This window comes from Hyperolius riggenbachi, chromosome 2, assembly GCF_040937935.1.
Source record: "Hyperolius riggenbachi isolate aHypRig1 chromosome 2, aHypRig1.pri, whole genome shotgun sequence".
Lineage (NCBI taxonomy): Eukaryota > Metazoa > Chordata > Amphibia > Anura > Hyperoliidae > Hyperolius > Hyperolius riggenbachi.
This window is the reverse complement of record NC_090647.1, coordinates 542,565,674-542,590,951: the sequence shown is the minus strand read 5'-3', so window position 1 is coordinate 542,590,951 and position 25,278 is coordinate 542,565,674. Positions and strand designations below refer to the sequence as shown.

The 25,278-nt window shown below is 44.3% G+C and overlaps 1 protein-coding gene across 1 annotated transcript in view; it reads right to left on the bottom strand.

Annotated features, from left to right (window-relative positions):
* The window catches only part of AKAP10 (A-kinase anchoring protein 10), an 89,089-nt gene that overhangs the window by 27,186 nt on the left and 36,625 nt on the right, over positions 1-25,278 (bottom strand). The window contains exons 5-10 of the mRNA XM_068270766.1: positions 21,072-21,170; positions 20,040-20,124; positions 18,950-19,073; positions 13,595-13,731; positions 11,124-11,268; positions 8,835-9,011 (exon numbers count right to left, since the gene is read on the bottom strand). Coding sequence (XP_068126867.1) covers positions 8,835-9,011; positions 11,124-11,268; positions 13,595-13,731; positions 18,950-19,073; positions 20,040-20,124; positions 21,072-21,170 — 767 coding nt within the window. The remainder of the gene's footprint in view (positions 1-8,834; positions 9,012-11,123; positions 11,269-13,594; positions 13,732-18,949; positions 19,074-20,039; positions 20,125-21,071; positions 21,171-25,278) is intronic.

Sequence of the window (25,278 nt, the reverse complement as noted above, 5' to 3'; positions counted from 1 at the left end):
GAGGCCATTGTCACATATGGATACAGCGCCAGGTATTATGTTGCTACTTAGCACACGTGCACTCCAATCCACCTCCAGAGATTCCTCCTTCAGCCTGGACCATAGACATGCCAGGTTTAGAATTTTTTTTTTTCCCCTGTTTTTTGCCCTCTAAACCTACATGTGTCTTATAGTCTAAAGCATCTTATATACTGAAAAAGATGGTACCTGGTCTCTCAGATTGCTCGTTGTGGGGGAGATTCTGCATAGCTACGCATCACCGGGAGGGTGTCTAAATTCAATATACAGAAATATATAGACACAGATATACGAAGTGTTTCTGATGCTGAAACAAGATGATTACCATAAAAGTGGATATCCTTAACAGTGCATTGCATTCTACTATGTGATTCATAAAGCATTACCTCATGCGGTAATGCAGAAAACAGCTGACTTTACCGAACACTTAGCAAAATGTCAATTCATAAAGGCTGTTACCGCATGAAATTACCGAGCAGTGAGGTAAATTACCGACTTGTGCGGTAATTACCTCAACACATGTCAGTAAATTGTCAGCAAATGTCAATTCATAAAGCCTACAATAATAGGTAGCCATACACTGGTCGATTTGCCATCAGATTCGACCAACTGACAGATCCCTATCTGATCGAATCTGATCAGAGAGGGATCGTATGGCTACCTTTACTGCAAACAGATTGTGAACCGATTTCAGCCTGAAACCGTTCACAATCTGTGGTGGTGGTGGTGCTGCCGCCGCTTCCCCCGCCTGCCGCATACATTACCTGCTCCGCCGGCGCGACTCCAGTCCCCAGGTCACCGCTGCTCCGTCTCCGCTCTGGTCTCCGGCCCCGGCATGCTTTACTTCTTCCTGCCCGGCAGGAAGTTTAAACAGTAGAGCGCCCTCTACTGTTTAAACTTCCTGCCGGGCAGGAGGAACTGAAGCATGCCGGAGACCAGCGCGGACACGGAGCAGCAGTGACCGGGGGTTGTCGTGCCGGTGGAGCAGGTAATGTATGCGGCTCTATTGCGTCGGTCGTCGGGCACTCGAACGCCGCTAGCGACGCGCTCCCTACCCGCGGGCGATCGACACTAATTTTCCGCACAGAGCGATCGACGGGATCGGACGAAAAGGATCGAAATTCGTCGTGTAGCGCGAACGATTGCCAGCAGATTCGATCCCAGTGATCGAATCTGCTGTCGAAACGGCGGCGAATCGGGCCAGTGTATGGCCACTTTTAGTGGTAATTCAGACGATAATTTCCAGCACCTCTGGTGAGGTCTTATCAATGCAAAGTCTGTGTGAGTCTGTGCAGGGAAGCGTGACTCACCCAAGCACAAGCAGAGACAGCTGCTGACTGACAGGAGCAGGGAGCCAAGGAGCCAATAGAAACAGCCCGTCTCCTGATCGGATTTTGATAGGAAGGAAGGCTTCAGGAAAAACTGATCTAGCCCCAGGCAGCCAGCAGAGAATCCGAACAAAACAGATTTCCCCAGATACCCTTCAGCGGTGTAACCCACTCAGTTCCTGATTGACTATGCGGAGGAACTAGTGGGTAAAATACCCTGATGCTACGTACACACATGCGACAACGATCGTTCGTTATGAACGACGAACAAACTTTTAATTGAAGAAAGAACGACCTAAGTAAAGATAGTTTTAAAAGGTGTGTAACGATCTGATCGTTAAAATGAACGTTACATCACATAAAGCAACTATTGCGCTTGCGCATAAAAATGAAAAGTTCCATGTAGAAATAGTGAAATGCGCATGTCAAGCCTAGTACGAACGACCGTTTCCAACGATGTGCTACTTTTGCAAACGATCGTCGTTGGGAAAAATCCGCCAAGCTAGATAGTTAGTTTTGAACGATCTAGCTCATTCGTCGTTAGACTTAATAGTCGGCTGCTTTTTTTTTTTCAAACGATCGTCGTTTGAAATGATCGGGGAACGATCGTTTCAAACGACTATAGTCGCATGTGTGTACGCACCTTAAGTATGACAAATCTAAAGTCTCTTGGAGTTCATCTAAACTGTGGCAATTAAATAAAATGTTAAGAAAAACTAATGGACAGAGATTCAGAGAGAGCAGAGGCAGTATAACAAACATGCATTCTAAAGGGACGACGGGATGCCTCCTACTATTGTAATGCCCTCACTGCATGTAACAAAAGACAGAAAGCTCCACACTTCTGTTACAATTACCGCTCAATTGGCTTCGGTAATTTACCGAACTTCAACAGCACCTGTGAAAATCTTTATGGATTAGCACACAAAAGTCTAAAGTACCAAATGCGGTATTTTAACGACCAGAATTTCGTTACCGTACAGCCTTTTATGAAACAACCTTTGTGCAAATTTGTGTAGACATGGTCAATGGAATGCTAAAAATTTTAGCTTGCATTCAAAGTGCATGTGACTTGGACCTGATCGATCGTCATATACCCGACTGACTCCATTCCAAGCTGCATACATCTTGCATGAAATCCATATGAAAGCAAGAAGAAGCCTGCAGCCTTAAACGGTGCTTGAGGTGCAAGACCTAAACAAGCAGCCACATTTATTTCCTTTTAAACAATACCAGTTGCCTGGCAGCCCTACTGATCGTTCTCATCAGGGCATGGCCTAAATCACACACCTGAGATCATAAGCATCTGATCTGCATGCTTGTTCGGAATTTATGGCTTAAAGTATTAGAGGCAATGGCTCAGCAGGATAGCCAGGCAACGTGCATGGTTTAAGAGAAGGTAAACACAACAGCCTCCATATCCCTCATCTCCAGTTCCCTTAGTCACCGGTGCTCAGCAGAGCCCATTAGGGACCACACAGGTTTACTACTACATAGGCATGCGGCATCCCACTATAAGGTCACTTTGAGGCGCGGCAGCAAATTAAAGTGAACCTCCAGACTAAAAATCTACTCAGCAGCACTGAAAAGGCTTGGTGTTTAAAAGGTTCACAGCATCAGAACTTTGTTTTTCTTACCCAAGTCTCATTTTTAGCTTCACAGAAGCCAAGCTCCACCCAATCAAAGAGATCTGCCAAGGCATTTTTCCCCTGATGCTGTGCAAAGCATGCTGGGATTTCTGATGTTGTTCTCCTGCTGTTTTGGCACAAATTTCTTTTTTTAATTTTGAACTTGACATTTGAAGCCTAGCGCGTGCAGCTGGGAGGGGTGATCAGGACACGGGACAGTTGGAACTGTGTCTCATGCTCCCTGTCACCTCCTTTCAACCAAAAAGATGGCTGCCCCCATGAAATTACAAACATTTGCCTGTTCTTTTAAAACAGAGTGGGTGAGAGATTATATTACCTATCTATTTTAATTAACATAACTAATGTAACTTAATGACAGTATGTTTGTTTAGGCTGAAGCTCCTCTTTAATTTGGTCGTGACAGGTTCACTTTAAGAATTGTTGTCAGCTGAACTGAATTCCTTGTGTAAAAAGCGTGTCAGTTTTCAGAGGACTGCCTTGGTGACAGTTTATAAATAACATGCTGCTAAAAGTAACTAAAGCAAACTTTCTACTGAGGCGAGCTGGAGACTCAGGAGGGAATTGAAAGGTTTTTCCTTATAATTATGTAGATGTGATCTCATGGGTGGCATATATCAGTAATGGCTAACCTTGGCACTCCAGCTTTGGTGGAACTACAAGACCCATGAGGCATTGCAATACCATGACAGCTCTAAGCATAACTTGAAGAGGCAGAGGCATGATGGGATTTGTAGTTGTCACAGCTGGAGTGCCGAGGTTAGCCATCACTGCTCTATATTCACTACAAGTACAGAATGTGAACACTGGGTGAGATGAAAATCAAACCTGATATTAAAAAATTAACCAATGACTTAAAAAACAAATACAAAAAATAGATTCTTGCCTAAGAAGGGAGGTGTTCCTAAAGCTTCCCAGATCGTCCTTGACCAAACCATTGCTGCCCGCGACCCTCTTTTGCATGGAGGATGCACTCCTGTCTGTGTAAGGACGTGGCTGTATAGCTCTTGCGCGGAGCATGCGCAGTACAGTCTCAGGCTCATACACAGGTTTATGGAATAAAAGCATATTTGACAAGCCCGGTGGGTGAAAGTACGATCAGTGAAGCCTATGGACTATCATTTGCTATCCTTTCTGCAGGGTTGCACCTGACAGCACTAAAGATATCAACAGTGATGGCTAACCTTGGCACGCCACCTGTGGTGGAACTACAAGTCCCATGAGGCATTGCAATACTCAGACATAAGCATAACTTGGGGAGGGAGAGGCATGATGGGATTTGTAGTTTTGTCACAGCTGGAGTGGCAAGTTTGGCCATCACTGACCTATTCATTTTAGAATGCTATTCTGGCTTCTTAAAACAGAAGGCATTTGTAATAATTCAGCTTGAAGTGAACATCTGTGGTTTCCCATGATGCATCGCTACTGAATATGTAAATTTTCTCTTTATGCCCCTGAAGTCATGCTCACATCCAGAACCGCTGGTGTATAGCAAGCCTATAGCCTATACATTCTACAGAGCCACATCAACCCAGTATGTAGGCAGCCTGTTTCAGACTTTCTGGTACTCATCAGTGCATGCAAAAGGAGGGCCTTTCGGTCTCTTTTAGCCCCTATAATTGCCTAGTGTTTCTGGGTCACCCCGAGCTGCTTGGGTATTCTGTAATTCTGGGCCAAGCCCTATCTCATACAGCCATATCAATCCCTTCCCTGCGCGTAGGCCATGGGTAGTCTGCGATCGGCAATGGCGAAGGGAATAGAGGACGCCATAAGAAGCCTCTACAGGATCCAGAGGCTTCCCTCTGCTTAGGCAAGTATCTATTTTTTGTCCTTAGATTCCCCTCAGGTACACTAACCCTTTAGCAGCTTCAATGGAATCTCTTTTGAGATAAGTGGACTGCCTCAACAGGCAGAACTCATTATGCAGTAAATTCTTGGAATGCTTTGATGTCTCTCTCACAGCAGAGGATATAGAAACTGAAAGCAGAAGTCCTGTTATTGTCTCACACTGCCCCCTAGTGACAAGCGGCCATAAATCATTACAGCACTACTAATTAGTAGCAAGGAAATGTAACGAATAATAAAATGTGCAAATATAAATTAGCCTGCAAGCCTCTAAATAAACTGGTTGCTGAAGGGTTAAAAGGAAATAAATATGTCCAATATGGTTAGAAATCTTTATCTGCATGATTGTTACAAGCAACAGTCGGTAACTACAAAAGATCTCTTTAATAATTGCAGGTTAAATAGCAATCCAAAGTTCTAGCATAGCAAGCCTATCTGACATTTCCCCTTGCCCTAGTCATATTTCAGCTGGGTTATGTAACACACATTACACTATTCTCACTCAACTCAGCAAAGCATAAAAGTCACAAGTTACATATTAAGTTACATATTAATGGTTTTAACTTCACAGCTTCAGAACAAAAACTGTCTATAAATATATTTTAAAAAGCATAAGCCTGGAGAGAGCAGATCCTGCACTCCCTTTTTCCTTGTATTAGTTGTATTAGCGGGTCTGAGTACAGACCCTCTTAGCAGACTGACCCTTCACCACTGCGACAGGCCACCATGACCCAGTAAAACATCTTTTCACATTGTGGCATAAGTTCCTTCTTGTACACTGGGGACAGGGGAGTAACAATCGGGGCTGCAAGGGATGCAGCCGCATGGGGCACAGCCCTGGGCCGTCTTTGGGGGCAGGAGAGGGTGCAGCGCATGAGGAAAGGTGGAAAACAATGGCCACACACAGCGGAGGGAAGGGTGTCCCAACGCTCCACCCCCTTCCTCACCTCGGGCTCGCCCGTCAGCGCTTCCCCCTCCAGCACTGACGGCAGCAGCAAGCGGGCATGGAATGCGGACGGACTTCCTTTCTATCAGTAGCTATCAATGCTGGAGGGGGAAGCACTGATGGGGGGGGGGGGGGGGGGGAGTGAGACCCCCTCTGCTGTGCGTGGCCATTGTTCTCACCTCATGCCCTGCACACCTGGGACATCTAACTGGCTACCTATGCTAGTGTCTTCTATACCTAGCTACACTCTGGGCACCTATATCTAGCGGCACGTAAGCCTGTCTACACTGGGGACACCTCTACCTGGCTATACTAAGGGCACCTATACCTGTCTATATTGGGAGCACCTATGCCTGTCTACACTGGGGGCACCTCTACCTGTACCTATAGAGCACACCCTAGTGGCTGCAGCTTTGGCACTTTGAGTCCTCCAGAAAAAAAAAAGCACAATGTGCATGTTATTTGTCTTGTCTTAACATGTACGTTATCCTGTTATACTGTAACGCTCTTGCCGCACTGTCATATAGGTTGTGCATTGCAGGGTAGTGGCCGTTACACCTCAATGCACCCCTGTGAACGTGGTCTCAATACAATGTACAGTACAAGCAAAAATACATACAGTAAAAAAAAAAAAAATAACCCTATAGTACTCCAGTGTTCTCCCCAGAAATTTTTTTCAGCAGGGTGGCATGAAAAAGTAGCCGGGTGGGGCGAGATGAAATAATGCAGGGCCAGTGCTTCTGTGCGCAACTCTGCTTACAGCATAGGAAAAGGTGAGCTGATGACAGCCAGGTCTGTACTGCGCAGGTGCAGAACTACTGCGCCTCTGCAGTACATACCGGATGACGTCTTCTAGACCACGCAACACACACGGTGGAGCGCACAAGAAGCCGACCCGGAAGCCGAGGTGGCGAGGTTGGCTTCTGCAGCGGAGGACACCGGCAGTGAGCGGAGCTGCGGCGAGGGCACAGGACGGCTGCCAGGTGCTGGAGGGAGCCCCAGGTAAGTGGATTTTGATTTCTCTTTTAACTTGGTGTATCCTTTCAGGAGTACCTCAATAAAAAATTACAGTTTGCTTTAAAGCTAATAAGTTGCCAAGAAATATATACTCACACATGATAAAGTGATTTTCTCACCACCCAGGGTCCCTATTCCACATATGGTTTTGTAATCCCCACCCCCAGTGTGAAATTGGGCCCTGGCATTTTTTTTCCCCCAAAATCATAGGTGCAAAGGATGATGGGGGATTGATGTCATAGCTCCACCCCTCATGTCCATGTGATCTAATCTAGGCAGACAGACAGACATCTGAAATAAGAACTATAGCACACAGACGTGATAAAATAGGCTGCTGCAGATTTCCTTGTGTCTTCCCTCTCCTACACGCTGTGAAAATAGAAGTAAATTGATCCAGGCAGCAGAGAGCAGGGGAGGGAGGGGCAGGGGAGTTAACCAGGCTGAAGAGGCGGGCACAATGCTTTCAGCTTCAGGAGTAATACGGAAGTGCTACTTACAGATATACAGGTAAATGTGAGTCTATTCGATCCAATATGATGTACCAGATGTAAACTTTATATGTCCATCTAACTGTACACAGTGCATAGACTACATATGCAGTATGTATTGCCTCTCAGACCTTTTTTGGCTGGAGGTTGTCTTTAAGAGGATGTTTAACCCAAGACTAAACTTCATCCCAATCAGTAGCAGATACCCCCTTTCCCAAGTAGATCGCCAGGGGCGTCTGTATGGCTGATATTGTGGGGAACCCCCCCCCCCCACAGTGTGATGTCAGGACCATTGGGCAAGACAGTCTCCGGTCTGTGATCCTCGTTGCATTGTGGGAAAGAACATTTTTTTCCCAAATGGCAAGTAAGCAGCATCTCCCTCTGTGCATAGAACTCTCAGTAACGAACATTCCGTACAGATCACCTGGCAGAACTGAAAATGTCACCACCAGGGATACATTTCAGAATGTAAATCAGGGAGAGGAAAGGTTTTACAATGGCCAAACACTGACTACATAATCTATAACAGAATATTGCAAAGCATAAGCAATTCTATTCATTAGGTTATTTTCACTACAGGTCCTCTTTACAAGCTATTAGGAAACGTCTTTCACATGCAAAAGCAGAACTGATGGTTACATAATAATAGTATCAGTGATTTGTTATCTCAGACACCTGCATGAACCAGCTGCTAGGAGTTGTAGGATGTAAATGCCTGTAAGTAAAGCGGACCTGAACTCAGAACTTCCTCTCTGCTCTAAAAGATAAGCAACAGCATAATAACCTTTAGAGAAAAACACTTCTTCGTTACAGCCGATACAAATCCTGCAATAAATCGGCAGTTTGTCTACTTCCTGCAAAACGGAAGCGCACACAGATTTAAAGAGACTCTGTAACAAATGTTTCAGCCTTAGTTCTTCTATCCTAGAAGTTCCTATGCCTGTTCTTATGTGCTCTGTCTTACTGCAGCCTTTCCTAATTGCACTGTCTCTGTAATAAATCTTATCTGCTTTCCTCTGTAGTGTCTGTTGGGCGAAGGCTTGATTGTGTGGAATGTGCAGGGCTGCTTGTGATTGGATAGAAGCGATACACACCCTCTGCAGGCCCCCTGCACACTCTGTATGACTCACACACTCTGCTTATGTGAGCCTATTACAAGCTGGTTAGTTTGTTTGTAAACACTGCCTAAAACTGTTAATTACAAGCCAGGATTGCAGAGAGTGGCAGAAACCGCACAGAGTGGCACAGGAGAAAATAAGGAATAGAATGGTATGCTTTTTAGTGTAAGAATATTAGAGTACAGATTCTCTTTAACATTCTGTGTCTACAAATTAGACAGAGAAATTTCCTTAGCTCACACAGCTGAGAGATCAAATTGCAACTTGTGATTAGTCACAGATGAGGGGGGAATTAGACAGGCTAAACTCTATAAATACATACAAGGTGCATTTCTCTATGTTTTCCTTCTGTCCTGTGCAAGAGTTCAGGTCCACTTTAAACACGCCATGTCAGTAAGCAGAGCATTGCTGTGCCCTGCTTGCCTTACCTGAGAGCTGGAGTTCTCAGCGCTGCCTGCATAGGGCTCGTGGATGGGCGTGCCTTGGCCGCTTTGCCCAGAATTCCCTGCGGCGCTCCAGCTGTAGTCCTCTCCTCGCACTGAGTGGATGAGATCATTCAAGTACTTGTAATACAGATTGCTGGAGAGAAAGCCAGGCAGGTAGACCTGAAACAGAAGAATGCAATTCTAACTGACAGGATTCTCCTCTTCCATGTCCTCGAGTCTAGAGGCAGGAAATACTAACAGGTAAAATACAAAATGGTCAGAAACCGCTCTGTCTAAAAAACTAAATTCTCAAATTGCTGTACGACTGTCCCTTTCCTAATGCCAACTGCTGCCTTTCACCTTTAAAGGGGAACTGAAGAGAGAGGTATATGGAGGCTGCCATGTTTATTTCCTTTTAAGCAATACCAGTTGCCTGGCAGCCCTGCTGATCCTCTGCCTCTAATACTATTAGCCATAGGCCCTGAACAAGCATGCAGCAGATCAGGTGTTTCAGACTTTAAAGTCAGATCTGACAAGACTAGCTGCATGCTTGTTTCTGGTGTTATTCAGATACTACTGCAGAGAAATAGACCAGCAGGGCTGCCAGGCAACTGGTATTGATTAAAAGGAAATAAATATGGCAGCCTCCGTATACCTCTTACTTCAGTTCCCCTTTAAAAAGGAAGCGGAAGGGAGAGTGAATAACACTCCCAACAAAGACCTTCCTAAACTGATGATATCACGCAGCTGTAATTTTTGGACCCAATTTTAAATGTTTACAAATGCACAGTGTACACAAGTGCGTGTGCGTATGTGTACACGTGTGTGTACATTACCTATACGTAATGCAGAGTGGCAGCGAAACGTTTATGTAACCTGTAACCTCATCCTGGCAGCGAGACCGGTCCTCTTCAGTGCCGTACAGCCAATCACCATGCGGCTTCCGCCCTTGTATGTCATGTGACAGGAATAGAAGCATTGTGATTAGCTGTACGGCACCTGTACACTGAAGAGGAGTAAAGAGGACCTGTCCTGCTGGCAGAAAGCCGGTAATGTATAATGCTCTGCTGCTATTCTGTATTACGTAGTGCAGGCTCCCCACATGGACGGGGGTCACAGAGGCTATCGTAACACCCCAATATAAAGAGTTTGCGCACACCTGTGTGACTATGGTGACTATCTCCATATAAGGCTCACTGATCAGCGCAGCAACAAACAACAGCAGCTCTCTTAAAGGACAACTGTAGTGAGAGTGATATGAATGTTGCTGTATTTAATTCCTGTTAAACAATACCAGTTGCCTGGCTGTCCTGCTAATTTATATGGCTGCAGTAGTGTCTGAATCACACCAGAAACAAGCATGCAGCTAATCTTGTCAGATCTGACAATAATAAGAAACACCTGATCTGCTGCATGCTTGTTCGGGGTCTATGGCTTAAAGTATTAGAGGCAGAGGATCAGCAGGACAGCCAGGCAACTGGTATTGCTTAAAAGGAAGTAAATATGGCAACCTCCATATTCTCCTCACTACAGTTGAAGTGGGAGGTATATGGAGGCTGCCATATTGATTTCTTGTTACACAATACTAGTTGCCTGGCAGTCCTTCTGATCCTCCACCTCTAATACAGCAAAGTCCTCATTAACCAGAACTCGGAAACCGGAAGTCTGATCTAACAGACATGCCTGAGTGGGATAATGAGGCTGATTTTTGGGGGGTTTATATGGTGGGGAGGAGGAAGGAGGGGGGGTGTTGAGAGCAAGACATGATTGCCCGGAAACCTTGTGTGAGGTTATGCTTTTAACGCTGGTACAAGCAACCAGCTAGCGCATGCATCCAGCACCAGGCAGTCCCCACCTGTGTCAGATGCCGGGGGTCATAGACCCTGAACAGGCATGCAGATCAGATGTTTCTAACTGAAGTCTGATTGGATGAGCTGCATGCTTGTTTCTGCTGCGAAAAGAGATTTACTGCAGTGAAAGAAATCATCAGGACAACCAGGCAACTTGTATTGTTCACAAGGAAATAAATATGTCAGCCGCCATATCCCTCTCACTTGAGGTTTCCTTTAACATTTTTCTCTGGATTGCTGTTTTCTGAAGCAGTTTTTTTTACCTTCCTGCAGAAAATAAATCCACGATTATAGCTTAATCAGCTTAATGGTGAGTTTTGCCATTAGTTCTGGGACATTCATTTGTACCACACAATGCAATCCCTTCACTGAGGCCTGACTTCCTGTCACATGGGCTGCAGCGAGCGGACAAAAGCCACTTGTGTGTGTGTCATGACCTCACCTTCTCCATGGTAGTCCAAGCCTGGCGTAAGGGAGTGGTGAAGCAGTTTGGGAGGGGGCCGCCCTCCCGGCAGATGTTGGACTCGATTTCCAGCCGCACGGAGTCATCAAAGCCTAAAGGGTGTGTTGCTTGTAGGGAGAAATACCTAAACAAGAGAGAGAGATGCTTCAAACTGATCACATATATGGAACTTACTTGTAAACAAAGATACATGTATACTGTGCCTACAGAATATCTCCTTTAACAACCCTTCTGCATTAAAGGAATACGATCGATTCACATATTTTTTTCAATTGACACAGGAATTGTTTGGGAAGTGCTGCTAAGTACTGGTGTATACATTTTAGTAGCAACCTCTTTGTTTACGGTTATCAAAATACTTTCAAACTTTACTGACGCCAAAACAGACTGAGCCATGAGGAGAGGGGAAATTCCCCTCACACTTGATCAGTTAACTCTATGTTTAACTCTGCGTGTGACAGAGAGAACAGCTGCAGCTCCTGTGTCCTGTGTTTCTGACTGAAGTGTCTGTAGAAAGCAGAGGAAATGTAACTAATTGTCACAGCTTTTCATACTGTTTTTTGCTTTGTTTGAAATTTGCTTTCTGTAGTCCGATATGCAACTCTGGCTGTGCATTGAAGCAGACACCCCTTCTGCAATTGATTTGTCCCAATATAGCTAAATCTTACCCTCAATAAATTACAGCTTTTGCCTCTGATATTTAACATGAAAAGTAGGAAAATGTTTACACAGCTACTTAGACATTATTTGCACACAGTCATTTTTGAACACTTGGGTATTGATAGTATTCCTTTAAAAAGTGAACGTGAGGTGAAAATAAACTGTTGAGATAAACAATTGTATTTATTCTCCTACTCCTATAAATGACTTTTTTAGGCATCCCAGATATAAACAGTTACAAAGTAGACTGAACGTGTTGTTGTATCTGCTCAGTGGCAGCCTATTAAGTGTCTCAGAGTAAAAATACATGAACTATTGACTATGATTTATCTCTCCCTGCTCTCAGAAGTTCTATTCTGCCAGGAAAGCTTTTATGGCTGTAATCTGCTCATCAGTGATGTTTACTACATTCCTGACAAGGTACAGAAGCTGTCACTTCCATGCTTAGAAATAAACTCTTTCTGGCAGCAAAACACAAGTAAAAAAAGCTTGGTTATTTATATGTTTTGCAATGTACATACACGTTTATCTCATCAAGTCACACGTCCCCTCGGTTACACTTTGAGTTTGCATGTTCCCTTCCAATTTGTGTGCATTTCCTCTCACATCCCAAAAACATTCTTCTAAAATTGGCTTTAGACCATTTCGGACATAGGTAGAGATTAGATGGTGAGCTCATCTGAGGACAGTGACATGACTGTAATCTGTAAAGTGCTGTAGAAGTGCTCTATAAATACATAATAATATGGTAGGACATTAAACTATGACTAAGGGAGGGTTAGATTGTGAGCTCCTCTAAGGAAAGTCAGTGACATGACTATGTACTCTGTACAGTGCTGCAGAAGATGTCAGTGCTATATAAATACATAATAATAATATGGTGGGACATTAGACTATGACTATGGTAGGGATTAGATTGTGAGCTCCTCTGAGGACAGTCAGTGACATGACTATGTACTCTGTACAGTGCTGCAGAAGATGTCAGTGCTATATAAATACATAATAATAATATGGTGGGACATTAGACTATGACTATGGTAGGGTTAGATTGTGAGCTCCTCTGAGGTCAGTCAGTGACATGACTACATACTCTGTAAAGTGCTGCAAAAGATGTCAGAGCTATATAAATACATAATAATAATATGGTAGGGCATTAGACTGACTATGGTAGGGTTAGATTGTGAGCTCCTCTGAGGACAGTCAGTGACATGACTACGTACTCTGTAATGTGCTGCAGAAGATGTCAGTGCTATATAAATACATAATAATATGGTAGGACATTAGACTATGACTATGGTAGGATTAGAGTGTGAGCTCCTCTGAGGACAGTCAGTGACATGACTATGTACTCTGTAATGTGCTGCAGAAGATGTCAGTGCTATATAAATACATAATAATAATAATAATATGGTCAGACACTAGACTAGGACTATGGTAGGGTTAGCTCAGGCATGGGCAAACTTGGCCCTCCAGCTGTTAAGGAACTACAAGCCCCACAATGCATTGCAGGAGTCTGACAGCCACAGTCATGACTCAAAGTCAAATGCATTGTGGGACTTGTAGTTCCGTAACAGCTGGAGGGCCAAGTTAGATTGTGAGCTCCTCTCTGTGACATGACTAATTACTTTTGAAGTGCTGCAGAAGATGTAAACAGTATATACATGGTACATGCTTACATTTAAATTTATATACTTAAACGTTAAACAGTGTCCTACAGGACCTCAATTGGACGAGCATAGCTGAAACAAGAACAGCTATTAAAAAAACAACAACAACCTTCATTCCCGTACTTATCATAGAGGATCATAGCATCGTTCTGTGCCTCTTGTCCGTCATACTGCCCATTCTTTGCTGCAAGCTGAGACTGGAAGTTGTCAGCAGCCAACCAGAACTGCAGAATGTTCACGGCATCCTCCTTCTCCATGTACTGCGCAAGATCAAGAAGAAAGAAAAATGAAAAAAATTGCTCATCACAATATCACTTTGCACTGTAAAATCTCTCTCCCCCTCTCCTCTCCCTGATGGACGTTCTGAAATTGATCACAAGTGGTGACCTCTTTAGTTCTGTCAGGTGCAGCTCTGCAGATTGTTTGTTTACTCTGTGTTTCGAAGTCAGTAGAAAAGAATACCTGGTCTCCGAGAATGCTCTGGGAAGAGAATTCCGTACAGCTTAACAGCCTAGGCTGTGACATCAATGGGAGGGTGGGGCCAAGATACAGGAAGTGTTTCTGATGCTGAACATGCTGATGCTGATGTATCATTACCATAAAAGTGGGTATCCTGAATAATTAACTGCATTCTACTAAATTTCACTACAGGGTCTCTTTAAAGGGAAACTAAACTAAAGTGAAGAGAGTTTCACGTATCTGGGACTTCTACCAGCCCCCTGCAGCCTCCCTGGAATGATCCTCCGGTCCCTCACAGGGGCTAAAATGTCATTTCGGCAACAACACGATTGATTGAAAGAGGCGCCCTGGTGGTTTATAAAAGCACTTAAAAACAGTTTAAAATCGACAAAATATTTTGAGGTGGCTTACCTCAAAAAAACAAAAATCTTTGATGAAACAAAAGATTTTATTGGTAGCACAGGCAACGCGTTTCACGGGTCTGAGCCCGCTTCCTCAGGCCAAATAACAGTGCCAAACTACAAAGATATGGTCAGCATAGGGAGCCTCCTATGCAGATGCGCAGTACAAGAGAATTTCCGTCCTGGAAAGATCCTTCGTTCCCCCGCAGTGGCTAAGTCTGAGATTTTCTCATACGGCGCATGCACAGGACATTCCCTGTAGCGGGAGCATGATCGAGGATGCGCACGGCCAGGGCCATGAAGGCAGAGTGGCCGGCGACTGGCTATCGCCGAAATCAAAACTCAGCCACAGCGAGGGACCAGTGGATCGTTCCAGGACGGCGCAGGCACAGGGCAGCTACGGAAGGTGGTAGAAGCCCCAGGTAAGTGAAACTTTTTTTTCCCACTTTAACTCCTTCAGGACCATAGGCTTACAACCCGCTAATGTCCAAGCCATTTTTTTACAATTTAAGCCACTGCAGCTTTAAGGGCTTGCTGCAGGGCCGTACAACTCAGCACACAAGTGATTCCCCACCTCTTTTATGCCCACCAACAGAGCTTTCTGTTGGTGGGCTCTGATCCCTGCTGGGAGGTTTATTTTCTTTATTTGTTTTCTTGATAAATATTACTTTTATTTTATTTTTTTAAATACCCTCAATGACAGCCGATCTCTGGGATTGGCTGGCAGGGGGAGGCCCTGATAGACAATCCCAGAGATCGGCTGTCATTGACATCAGCCTATGAGAGCCGATCGCTATGCTTGCCTCCCAAGGGGACAGCAGAGTATCAGGGCTGTCCCCAGTACAGCGCTGCCTTAGATTGCAGCGCTGTACATTGTAAATAAACCTCCGCTCAGTCATTGAAGCGGAGATGCGCGCGCATCGGGGTGCGTGATCTCCTGCAAAACCCCGCCCCAGGACTTCACGCTAATTGCGTTGCGTGGCCCTGGGGCTGCCGCCGCAATTGGCGTGGAGCGGTTGGCAAAGAGTTAATATGGGTTCCCTTTAAAGAGACACTGAAGCGAAAAAAAAAAAAATATGATATAATGAATTGGTTGTGTACTAAGAATAATTACTAGAAGATTAGCAGCAAAGAAAATATTCCCATATTTTTATTTTCAGCTATATAGTGTTTTTTTCTAACATTGCCTCATTCTATAATATGTGCAGATTACACAACACTCAGCATTCAAAATGATTCTTTTAGAGCAGTCTGTGAACTAATGACCTCTCCTCTGACAGAGGAAAAGTAAATAGTCCAGGAACAGTTGAGATAATAAAAGTCAGATAACAGCCCTCTCCACCACTGACTTTGAAAGTCGTAGAGATAATGACTTTTTTGTATAGAGATAACAACTGGAGTTTCTTAAAGCAGGCCATACACTGGCTCGATTTGCGGCCGTTTCGACAGCAGATTCGATCCTGGGATCGAATCTGCTGCCAATCGTTCGCGGTAAACGCAGCCGCCGATCGCGCCGTGCGGGAAATTACCCTCGATCGCCCGCGGGTAAAGTGTGCGTCGCTAGCGGCGGCCGATCCGATCAGGTATACATTACCTGAGGCTGGCTCCCGGGCGTCTTCTCCGCGCTGCACGGCTCTGTTCCGGCTCCATCCATCCCGGCGCTTCCTGTGTCACTGCAGGGACCAGGAAGTTCAAATAGAGGGCGCTCTATTTGAACTTCCTGGTCACGGAGTAACACAGGAAACGCCGGGATGGAGCCGGAACAGAGCCGTGCAATGCGGAGAAGATGCCTGGGAGCCAGCCTCAGGTAATGTATACGGGGGGGGGGGGGGGGGGGGGGACAGGCGGCAGGAGCAGCTCAGCAGATGGTGAATCGGTTTCAGGCTGAAATCGATTCACAATCTGTTTGCAGTAAAGGCAGCCATACGATCCCTCTCTGATCAGATTCGATCAGATAGGGATCTGTCAGCTGGTCGATCTATTGGCACATCGACCAGTGTATGGCCACCTTAACTCTTCCTGTACTGGAAACAATTAGACTGATGTATCTGATCTCAATGTTTAATTTCTTAGCTGTACTACACATACAAATCATAATATCATAGGTTTTTTTTCCGCTTCAGTGTCTCTTTAAGCTTTTTGTGTAGTCGTTTTTGTGTGGCAGCAGCTTTCAGGCAGAATTAGACCAACATTACAATCCGGACTATTGTGTGAGGTGACAATGATGCGAGTTGTGTTGGAAAGTGCTGTGTAAACAGCAGGCAGGGGTCACAGAAACCTTCAGCGATTGCTGCCGAGTCAGAAATAAAGGAAGTGAGATCATATCTCAGATAAACAGGTTGATGTATCAGAGCCGTCACCTCAGGTCCTTTGTTTAATTTGTAGCTCAAGGCAGCTAAGAAAGAAAAGCTCAGCTGAGAAGAGACATAGCCATGCCAGGCACATTCCTGCATGTTTCTTGGTGTATCCCCATACTGCTTACAGGAATGCAGCTATCCACCTCTGGAACTACTGCTGCCAATTCCTCACAGTTCATTCTACACAAAGCAGGAAGCAAAAGATTACAGAATCCCCCCCCCCCCCCCCCCCCCCCAGCGAGATAAAGCCCCCAGCATGTGACAGCACAGAAGCAACGTCTGTATGAACACACGTCCTGTCAGGGGACTATGCAAAATACCCACACGCCTTTCACACTTGCCATAGCTGTTGTAATGGTGTCCATACACGGTACAATAAAAAAAAGTTAAATTTTCCTGTATTCTACCAAAACGATCGAACAGAATGAAATTCAAAATTAATATTTTTTTTTCGAGTGAGATTTTTTTCAATTAATTTTTTTTGATAAAAATCTGATCGGACATGTTGGAAAAAATCTGGGTGATTGTGAAATTGTATTGTGTATGGTAGATTGTACAAGAAAATACTATTCGGTAAACCAACTTTTTCTTCATATTTGATTGTTTTTTTTGGATTTTAAGAAAAAAAAATGAATGTTTGTGTAGGTCACCTCGAAAATAATTATAAAAACTACTCCACCACACGGAATAATTCATCAAATTTCTCTAATCAAAAAAAAAATTATACAGTGTATGGGCACCATTAGAGACATTCCCTGTGGAAACGTCAGTCACATGACCCAGAGATCTGTGCACACGGCACAGAGGTGCTGAGAAAATAGAAGTTGCTTCCCCAGCACAGAGTCATTACCTGAGCCCCGCCCCATCTCTTCACTCCTGTGAGACATAGTAATGGGGAGGGGTGGGAAAGCTCTGTGCTCAAAAGGGTAAAAGTTGCCACGCCCCTTCCCAACTACCTCATATGAGTGATGACTGGATGGGGAGGACTTTTCACGGCTCACAAACCGTCTGCTCTGCCAGGCAAGAAGTCAGGCACGGCTCTGATACACAGCGATGAGCTGCAGATGAAATCAGGGCTATGGAGTCAAGGAGTCGGGGCAATTTTTGGGTGCCTGGAGTTGCAGTCTTCTGATGTCTGCAGCGCCAGTACTGGGTCCCCGCACTTCCGTCAGGCGGCTCAAGTCTACGCAGGAGAAGTGCGCTCTTTGCGTATCTCTCCAGCAGCTGCTGGAGAGATACGTAGAGGGCACACTTTCCTTAAGTCAGACTGGCTCCGAATGACGAAGTGCGGGGACCTGGTGGAAGCCACAAGTATGTATAAAACTTTAAAAGGACCAGACAGTGTGTACAGCCTGACAGCCGAATCATGGGCTATACCTGTTTTGTCAGAGGTTATATTCTCTGCCCCTTATGCAGCGGGTATAGCATGCAAAACGACTGTCAGGTTGTATACAACACCATCTGTTCTGTTTTCCCTGTGGATGTATTTAAGCAGTTTCTGGATGCTCTTCTGCCCAAACCCTTTAATCCTTCATTGGTCTAAGTAATCATTTTAGATTCAACTTCCTAATTAAACCATTAAAACTATCGCTATGGTTGTAATAAGATCACTAATGTATCTTTTATTAGACTCAATATAAGATCAAAAATTAGCACAGCACCTCAAGAGATAGCAACGGGCAGCAATGAGAAATGTTTATAAGTATGGATAGTTACTTTGATAATAGTTATGCTAAACACATGAAAATTTTATACAAATATAAGCTCGTTGACCATTTCCATTCATAAGTAGGGATCATCAATGATATGCAAATATTTTCGAGTTTATGTAAATGTATGTACATTTTTATGCAATACAGGCCTCAATTCACGGAGCCTTATCAAACGTTTATCAAACACTTTATCAAACGTTTGATAATTTACCTCATGGGTAAAATCTCACTAAGGTGTTATATATTTGTTGAACGTTTTATCGGTAAAACATTCGATAAATATATAACACCTTAGTGAATTTAAAATGAGATTTTACCCATGAGGTAAATTATCAAACGTTTGATAAAGTGTTTGATAAATGTTTGATAATGCTCCGTGAATTGAGGCCACAGTATATGCTGCTTGAAAATAGACCAATTTAAACCTGGCTGGGACTTGATTGCTCCATTTTCAAACTGCATATATTTGAATACAAAATTACATAAATTTGCATCAACTCTGACATTTGCATCTCATCGATCATCCTATTCATAAGTAACACAGCTTACCTCTGAGAAATAAAAGAGCGCCGATTCACAGAACAATATATCGGACAGGTACACCGTTCCACTCGTCAGCACCTCGATCTGATATTTACAGAAATGCTGACTTCGCAGAAACTCAGGAAAGTGCCTGCAGGACAGAGAAGACGGACTTATTAGAATACGGTGATGTGAGGAAAGCAATGACAAGCCCCACCCCAAGCATTGCACATCCCAAGCTAACATTGCACAGGAGAATACCTCAATGTACACCAGCACATTTCTCAAAGTTTCTTTGAAAAAGTTTCCATACTTTAACCACTTCAGCCTTCAGTGTTTTTTCACCTTATGCATCCGAGCAACTTTCACCTCTCATTCATTCGCCAATAACTTTACCACTACTTATCACAATGAAATGATCTATAGCTTGTTTTTTTCCGCCACCAATCAGGCTTTCTTTGGGTGGTACATTTTGCTAAGAACCATTTTATTCTAAATGCATTTTAAACGGGAATATTAAGAAAAAAGTGGAAAGAAATCATTATTTCGCATGTTTCAGCCATTATAGCTTTAAAATAATGCATGTTACCATAATTAAAACCCACATATTTTATTTGCCCTTTTGTCCCGGTTATTACACCATTTAAATGATGTCCCCATCACAGTGTATGGCGCCGATATTTTATTTGGAAATAAAAGTGCATTTTTTCAGTTTTGCGTCCATCACTATTTACAAGCTTATAATTTAAAAAAATATTGGCAATATAACCTCTCGACATGCATATTAAAAAAAGTTCAGATCCTTAGGTAACTATTTGTTTTTTTTTATCGTAATTCTTTTTTTAATTAAAATTTTATTTGAGTATTTTTGGGTGTGTGGGAGGTAAACAGTTAATTTTAAATGTGAGCGCTGCCAGGCGCGTGTGCGGCAAGGAACAAGGGTGTGCGCCCTGGCGTCACAGCCCTAGTGCCCTTTATCTAACGGGCGGGCTAAAAACTAGTAATTATTGATAATAATAATAATAAATTTACTAAGACACTACTAAATGCAATATTAGTGAAACGGCACACTAGTATTTAGCATCACATGATGTACATCAGAACTGTGGGCACTTACTCTTGTTCCATGGCATTAAATACTATGGACTGTGCTGTAACAAAGCAGTTGGGGTCCACTTGACCATCCTCACCACAGATCTTAGCTGAAAACAATGAAACAGATAATGCCGTCAGATCACCCCCAACATGCAGAAAGGCAAGTGAAAAAGTATAAAAGAATTGCTGACAAAAGTAAAATGGACAATACATGTGCATATAAAAGTAGCAAGTAAAAGTATGTGAACCCTTTGTAATGATATGAAGATACTTTAATAACCCTTTCCAGCTTCATGCAAGTCAACAATTCTCAATCGTAGGTCTTCTAAAAGTTCTTTTGTGTGAGGCATAATTCACATCAGGCAATGCTTCTCGGGCAAAGCAAACCCAAAACTGGTGTCTATTTTGTATATGGCTGGGAAGCTGTAACCAACACCTCCAATCTCATCTCATTGATTGGACTTCAGCTGGCTAACACCTCAGTCCAATTAGCTCTTGGAGATGTCATTAGTCTTGGGCAGTGATGGCTAACCTATGCACTCCAGTTGTGACAAAACTACAAATCCCATCATGCCTCTGCCTCCCAAAGTTATGCTTACAGCTGTCAGAGTATTGTAATGCCTCATGGGACTTGTAGTTCCACCACAGCTGGAGTGCCAAGGTTAGCCATCACTGGTCTAGGGGTTCACATAACTTTTCCACCTGTAATGTGAAGGTTTACATGGCGTGTTCAATAAAAACATGGGGACATTGAATTATTTGTGTGGTATTGGTTTAACCATTTAAGCCTTTTGGACGTATGGACTACATCCAAAGGGCTGCTGCGCGCTCCCTGTATGATTTAATACTGTGTGTCTTAAGGTGGCCACTAACGATACAATTCACCTATTGATCATTTGTTTCCGATCGGGAATGACTGTTCAGGACCACTAACGGACAAATTGTATCGTTAGTAGGCACTTGTCAGTAATCTTATTTATTGTCCAGCATTGCATAATATGTTGGCGCTATATAAATCCAATAAATAATAATAAATCTATGATCAGCCACTTACCAACAATGTCACTCCTGATTTCCTCGCTGATCGGAATTGGTTTAGCAGCATCCGGAGAAATGTATTTGGTGAATGTATTAACAGCGTCTCGTTCTATACCTAGCAGGAGAAACAATGCATGATTATGTTATCTGAACCCAACGAGAAAATCAGCCAGTCTACAGTACATGTTCCACAGTACACAACAGGTGCTCATTTGCCCCCTGGTTTCCTCACAACCCAACTCTGAGATGGGCAACACTCATAAACACTTATCACTGCCCCTGGCCAAGCTCATCAATGTAAATGGCCACGCTTCTCACCGCCCATGGCCACGCTCCTCACCGCCCATGGCCACGCTCCTCACCGCCCATGGCCACGCTCCTCACCGCCCATGGCCACGCTCCTCACCGCCCATGGCCACGCTCCTCACCGCCCATGGCCACGCTTCCTCACCGCCCATGGCCACGCTTCCTCACCGCCCATGGCCACGCTCCTCACTGAGTTTCCACCCCCCTCCATATTCCCCCAAAAGGAGGCAAGTTTACCTTAATCTCTATCTTTAAACTATTTGTAATAATTTTATTTCACTTTGGTGCCTCTGAATCCCGTACATAATTATAGCCCCTCGTGTGGAGGGTATATCCCTTTATTGCTTGGTCCATCGATTCTAAACAGCAACTCTGACAATCTTATGCAATCTTAAAAATACAGCTATAAAACTGAAAATAAAAATATGAGACTAATTTCTGTTGATGTTTAGTTTGCCATCGGTACTAGACATTGACTAAGTTATTTCATAAGTTTATCTTCACTTCAGGCTAGAGGTAACCCAAGGTGAGAGGGATATGGAGGCTGCCTTATTTACTTCCTTGTAAACAATGCAGGTGCCTGGAAGCTTTGTTGATCTTCTGGCATAAGTAGTGTGAGTCAAAACCCTGGAACAAGCAAATGGCTAATCCAGTAAAATCTGAGTCCGCTAAATCAGAGTCCCTGATCTGCTGCAGGCTTGTTCAGGGTCTATGGCTAAAAGTATTAAAGACACAGGGTCAGGAGTAGAGTTGGGCCGAACAGTTCGCCTGGCGAACCTCTCTGGGCCTCTTACTACTTCCGGGTCGCAATGACCCGGAGTAGTACGCCTGCGCTGCCCGGCGGAGCGCGTCCTAGATCGCGCTCCTGTTGCCGGGCGCTCTCTGCGCATGAGCGTGACGTCACTCATGACGTCACGCACATGCGCAGAGAGTGCCCGGCAACGGGAGCGCGATCTAGGACGCGCTCCGCCGGGCAGCGCAGGCGTACTACTCCGGGTCATTGCGACCCGGAAGTAGTAAGAGGCCCATGAATTTAGAGATGTTCGCCGGCGAACGGTTCGGGAACCGTTCGCCACATCTCTAGTCAGGAGGACTACCTGGCAACTGGTATTGTTTAAAAGGAAATATATATAACAGCGTCCATATAACTCTCACCTTGGTTATCTTTAAAGGATACCACAACTGAAAAAAATTAAAGGGTCAGTGGCTAGGGAGGGAGCATTAGATACTTGCCACCTTTCTTGTTCCCTGCCTTAAAGAGGAACTCCAGTGAAAATAATGTAATAAAAAAAAGTGCTTCATTTTTACAATAATTATGTATAAATGATTTAGTCAGCGTTTGCTCATTGTAAAATCTTTCCTCTCCCAGATTCACATTCTGACATGTATTACATGGTGACATTGTTACTGTGAGCAGGTTATGTAGCTGCTGCTAGCTGTTCTGGCTGTTACAGACAGCTGTAAACAGCCATTTTCTGTCTGTGAACATTGTTACATTGTAGCAGTTTGCCCAGAGTACCGCGGTACTCAGAGCTTCTTGTGGGAGGGGTTTCACCACAATATCAGTCATACAGCGCCCCCTGATGGTCTGTTTGTGAAATGCAATAGATTTCTCATGTAAAAGGGGGTATCAGCTACTGATTGGGATAAAGTTAAATTCTTGGTCGGAGTTTCTCTTTAAGCTGCCGGTTTTCTCCTATAGATGCCGGTGTCCGGGCGACTCTCCTCTACTGCACATGCACGGTTCTTCACCGCTTCTGCCGGCACGTAATTTCGGCAGAAGCAGTCCACTCCCCAGGCTCCTCCTTCATAGCGTCTTGCTCTCCATGGAAGGAGGAGTCGGGGGAGTGAACTTGCTTCTGCCGAAATTACGCGCCGGCAAAAGCGGTGAAGAACCGCGCATGCGCATTATGTTCGGGTTAGAGATCAGGAGAGTCGTCCGGACACCGGCATCGAGTGGAGAAGACTGGAGGTTGATGGCGGGGAACAAGAGAGGCGGTAAGTATCTAATTTTGGCTCCCTAGCCACTGCACCTTTCATTTTTTCAGTTGTGGTAATCTTTAAGTTTTAAAGGGAACCCGAGGTGAGAGGTATATGGAGGCTGCAATATTTAGTTCCTTTTAAATAATGCACATTGGCCTCAATTCACTAAGATCATGCTGGAGATAAGGCAAGAGAAAACTTAACTCCACACAGTAAGAGAGTTATCTTATCTCTTCATTCCTTACGTTACCTCCTCTGTAGTTATTTTACCTCCTCTGTAGTTATTTTCACACACAGTTAATAAACAGCCTGTCTTTAACTCTGGAGTTATTTTAAGGATTGAAGAGGTAACTTAAAGACAGAAGAGTTAACTTTAGGTTTGCCTGAGGTAAAATGTTTCCTGAATACTACATGCCTCATCACCATGGTGACAACTATAGAAACGTTATTAAGGACAGGAGATAAGCTTAGTGAATTGAGGCCATTGTCTGGCTGGACTGCTGATCCTCTGCCTCTAATACTTTAAAGGACAACTTTAGTGAGAGGGATATGGAGGCTGCCATATTTATTTTCTTTCAAGCAATACCAGTTGCCTGGCAGCCCTGCTGATTCTCTGCCTCTAATACTTTTAGCCATAGCCCCTGAACAAGCATGCAGCAGATCAGGCGTTTCTGACATTATTGTCATATCTGATAAGATTAGCTGCATGCTTGTTCTGGTGTTATTCAGCCACTACTGCAGCCAAATAGATCAGCAGCGCTGCCAGGCAACTGGGATTCTTTAAAAGGAAATATGGCAGCCTCCATATACTTCTCACTTCAGTTATCCTTTAAGCCATAAACAGGAGCGTAGGGGCCAAGGTCGCGACCGGGCCTGGGCCCCTGGGGAGACGGCTTGTCCTCCCCACCTGCTGCCACTTAGAGGGTCATCAGATACTCACTTCACCATGATCGATGCGCTGCAGCTACAAACTTCTTCCTCTTCTCGTGTTCCAGCTCACAGTGAGATGGCCCACGCGGTGGTCACGTGACTACAAACACTTTCTCCTAAGGAAGGGTTTGTAGTCACGTGACGCGCATGGAGCGCATCGTGGGAGGCGCCAGGGACGGACGAAGAAGACGTCAGACAAGTAAGCTTGACCCCCGCCCACCCCGGACAGGTTTACTGGATAGCAACTATCCGGGTTCCTCCCGGATCCGGATTTGAGTAGCCCTACTGGCTATCTATACTGAGGCATCTAATCCTGGCTATCTACAGTATACCGAGGCATCTAATACTGGCCATCTATACTGAGGCATCTTATCCTGGCTATCTATACTGAGACATCTAATCCTGGCTATCTATACTGAGACATCTAATCCTGGCTATCTACAGTATACCGAGGCATCTAATACTGGCCATCTATACTGAGGCATCTTATCCTGGCTATCTATACTGAGACATCTAATCCTGGCTATCTATACTGAGACATCTAATCCTGGCTATCTACAGTATACCGAGGCATCTAATACTGGCCATCTATACTGAGGCATCTTATCCTGGCTATATATACTGAGACATCTAATCCTGGCTATCTATACTGAGACATCTAATCCTGGCTATCTACAGTATACCGAGGCATCTAATACTGGCCATCTATACTGAGGCATCTTATCCTGGCTATCTATACTGAGACATCTAATCCTGGCTATCTACAGTATACCGAGGCATCTAATACTGGCCTTCTATACTGAGGCATCTTATCCTGGCTATCTATACTGAGACATCTAATCCTGGCTATCTACAGTATACCGAGGCATCTAATACTGGCTATCTATACTGAGACATCTAATCCTGGCTATCTACAGTATACCGAGGCATCTAATCCTGGCTATCTATACTGAGGCATCTTATCCTGGCTATCTACAGTATACCGAGGCATCTAATACTTGCCA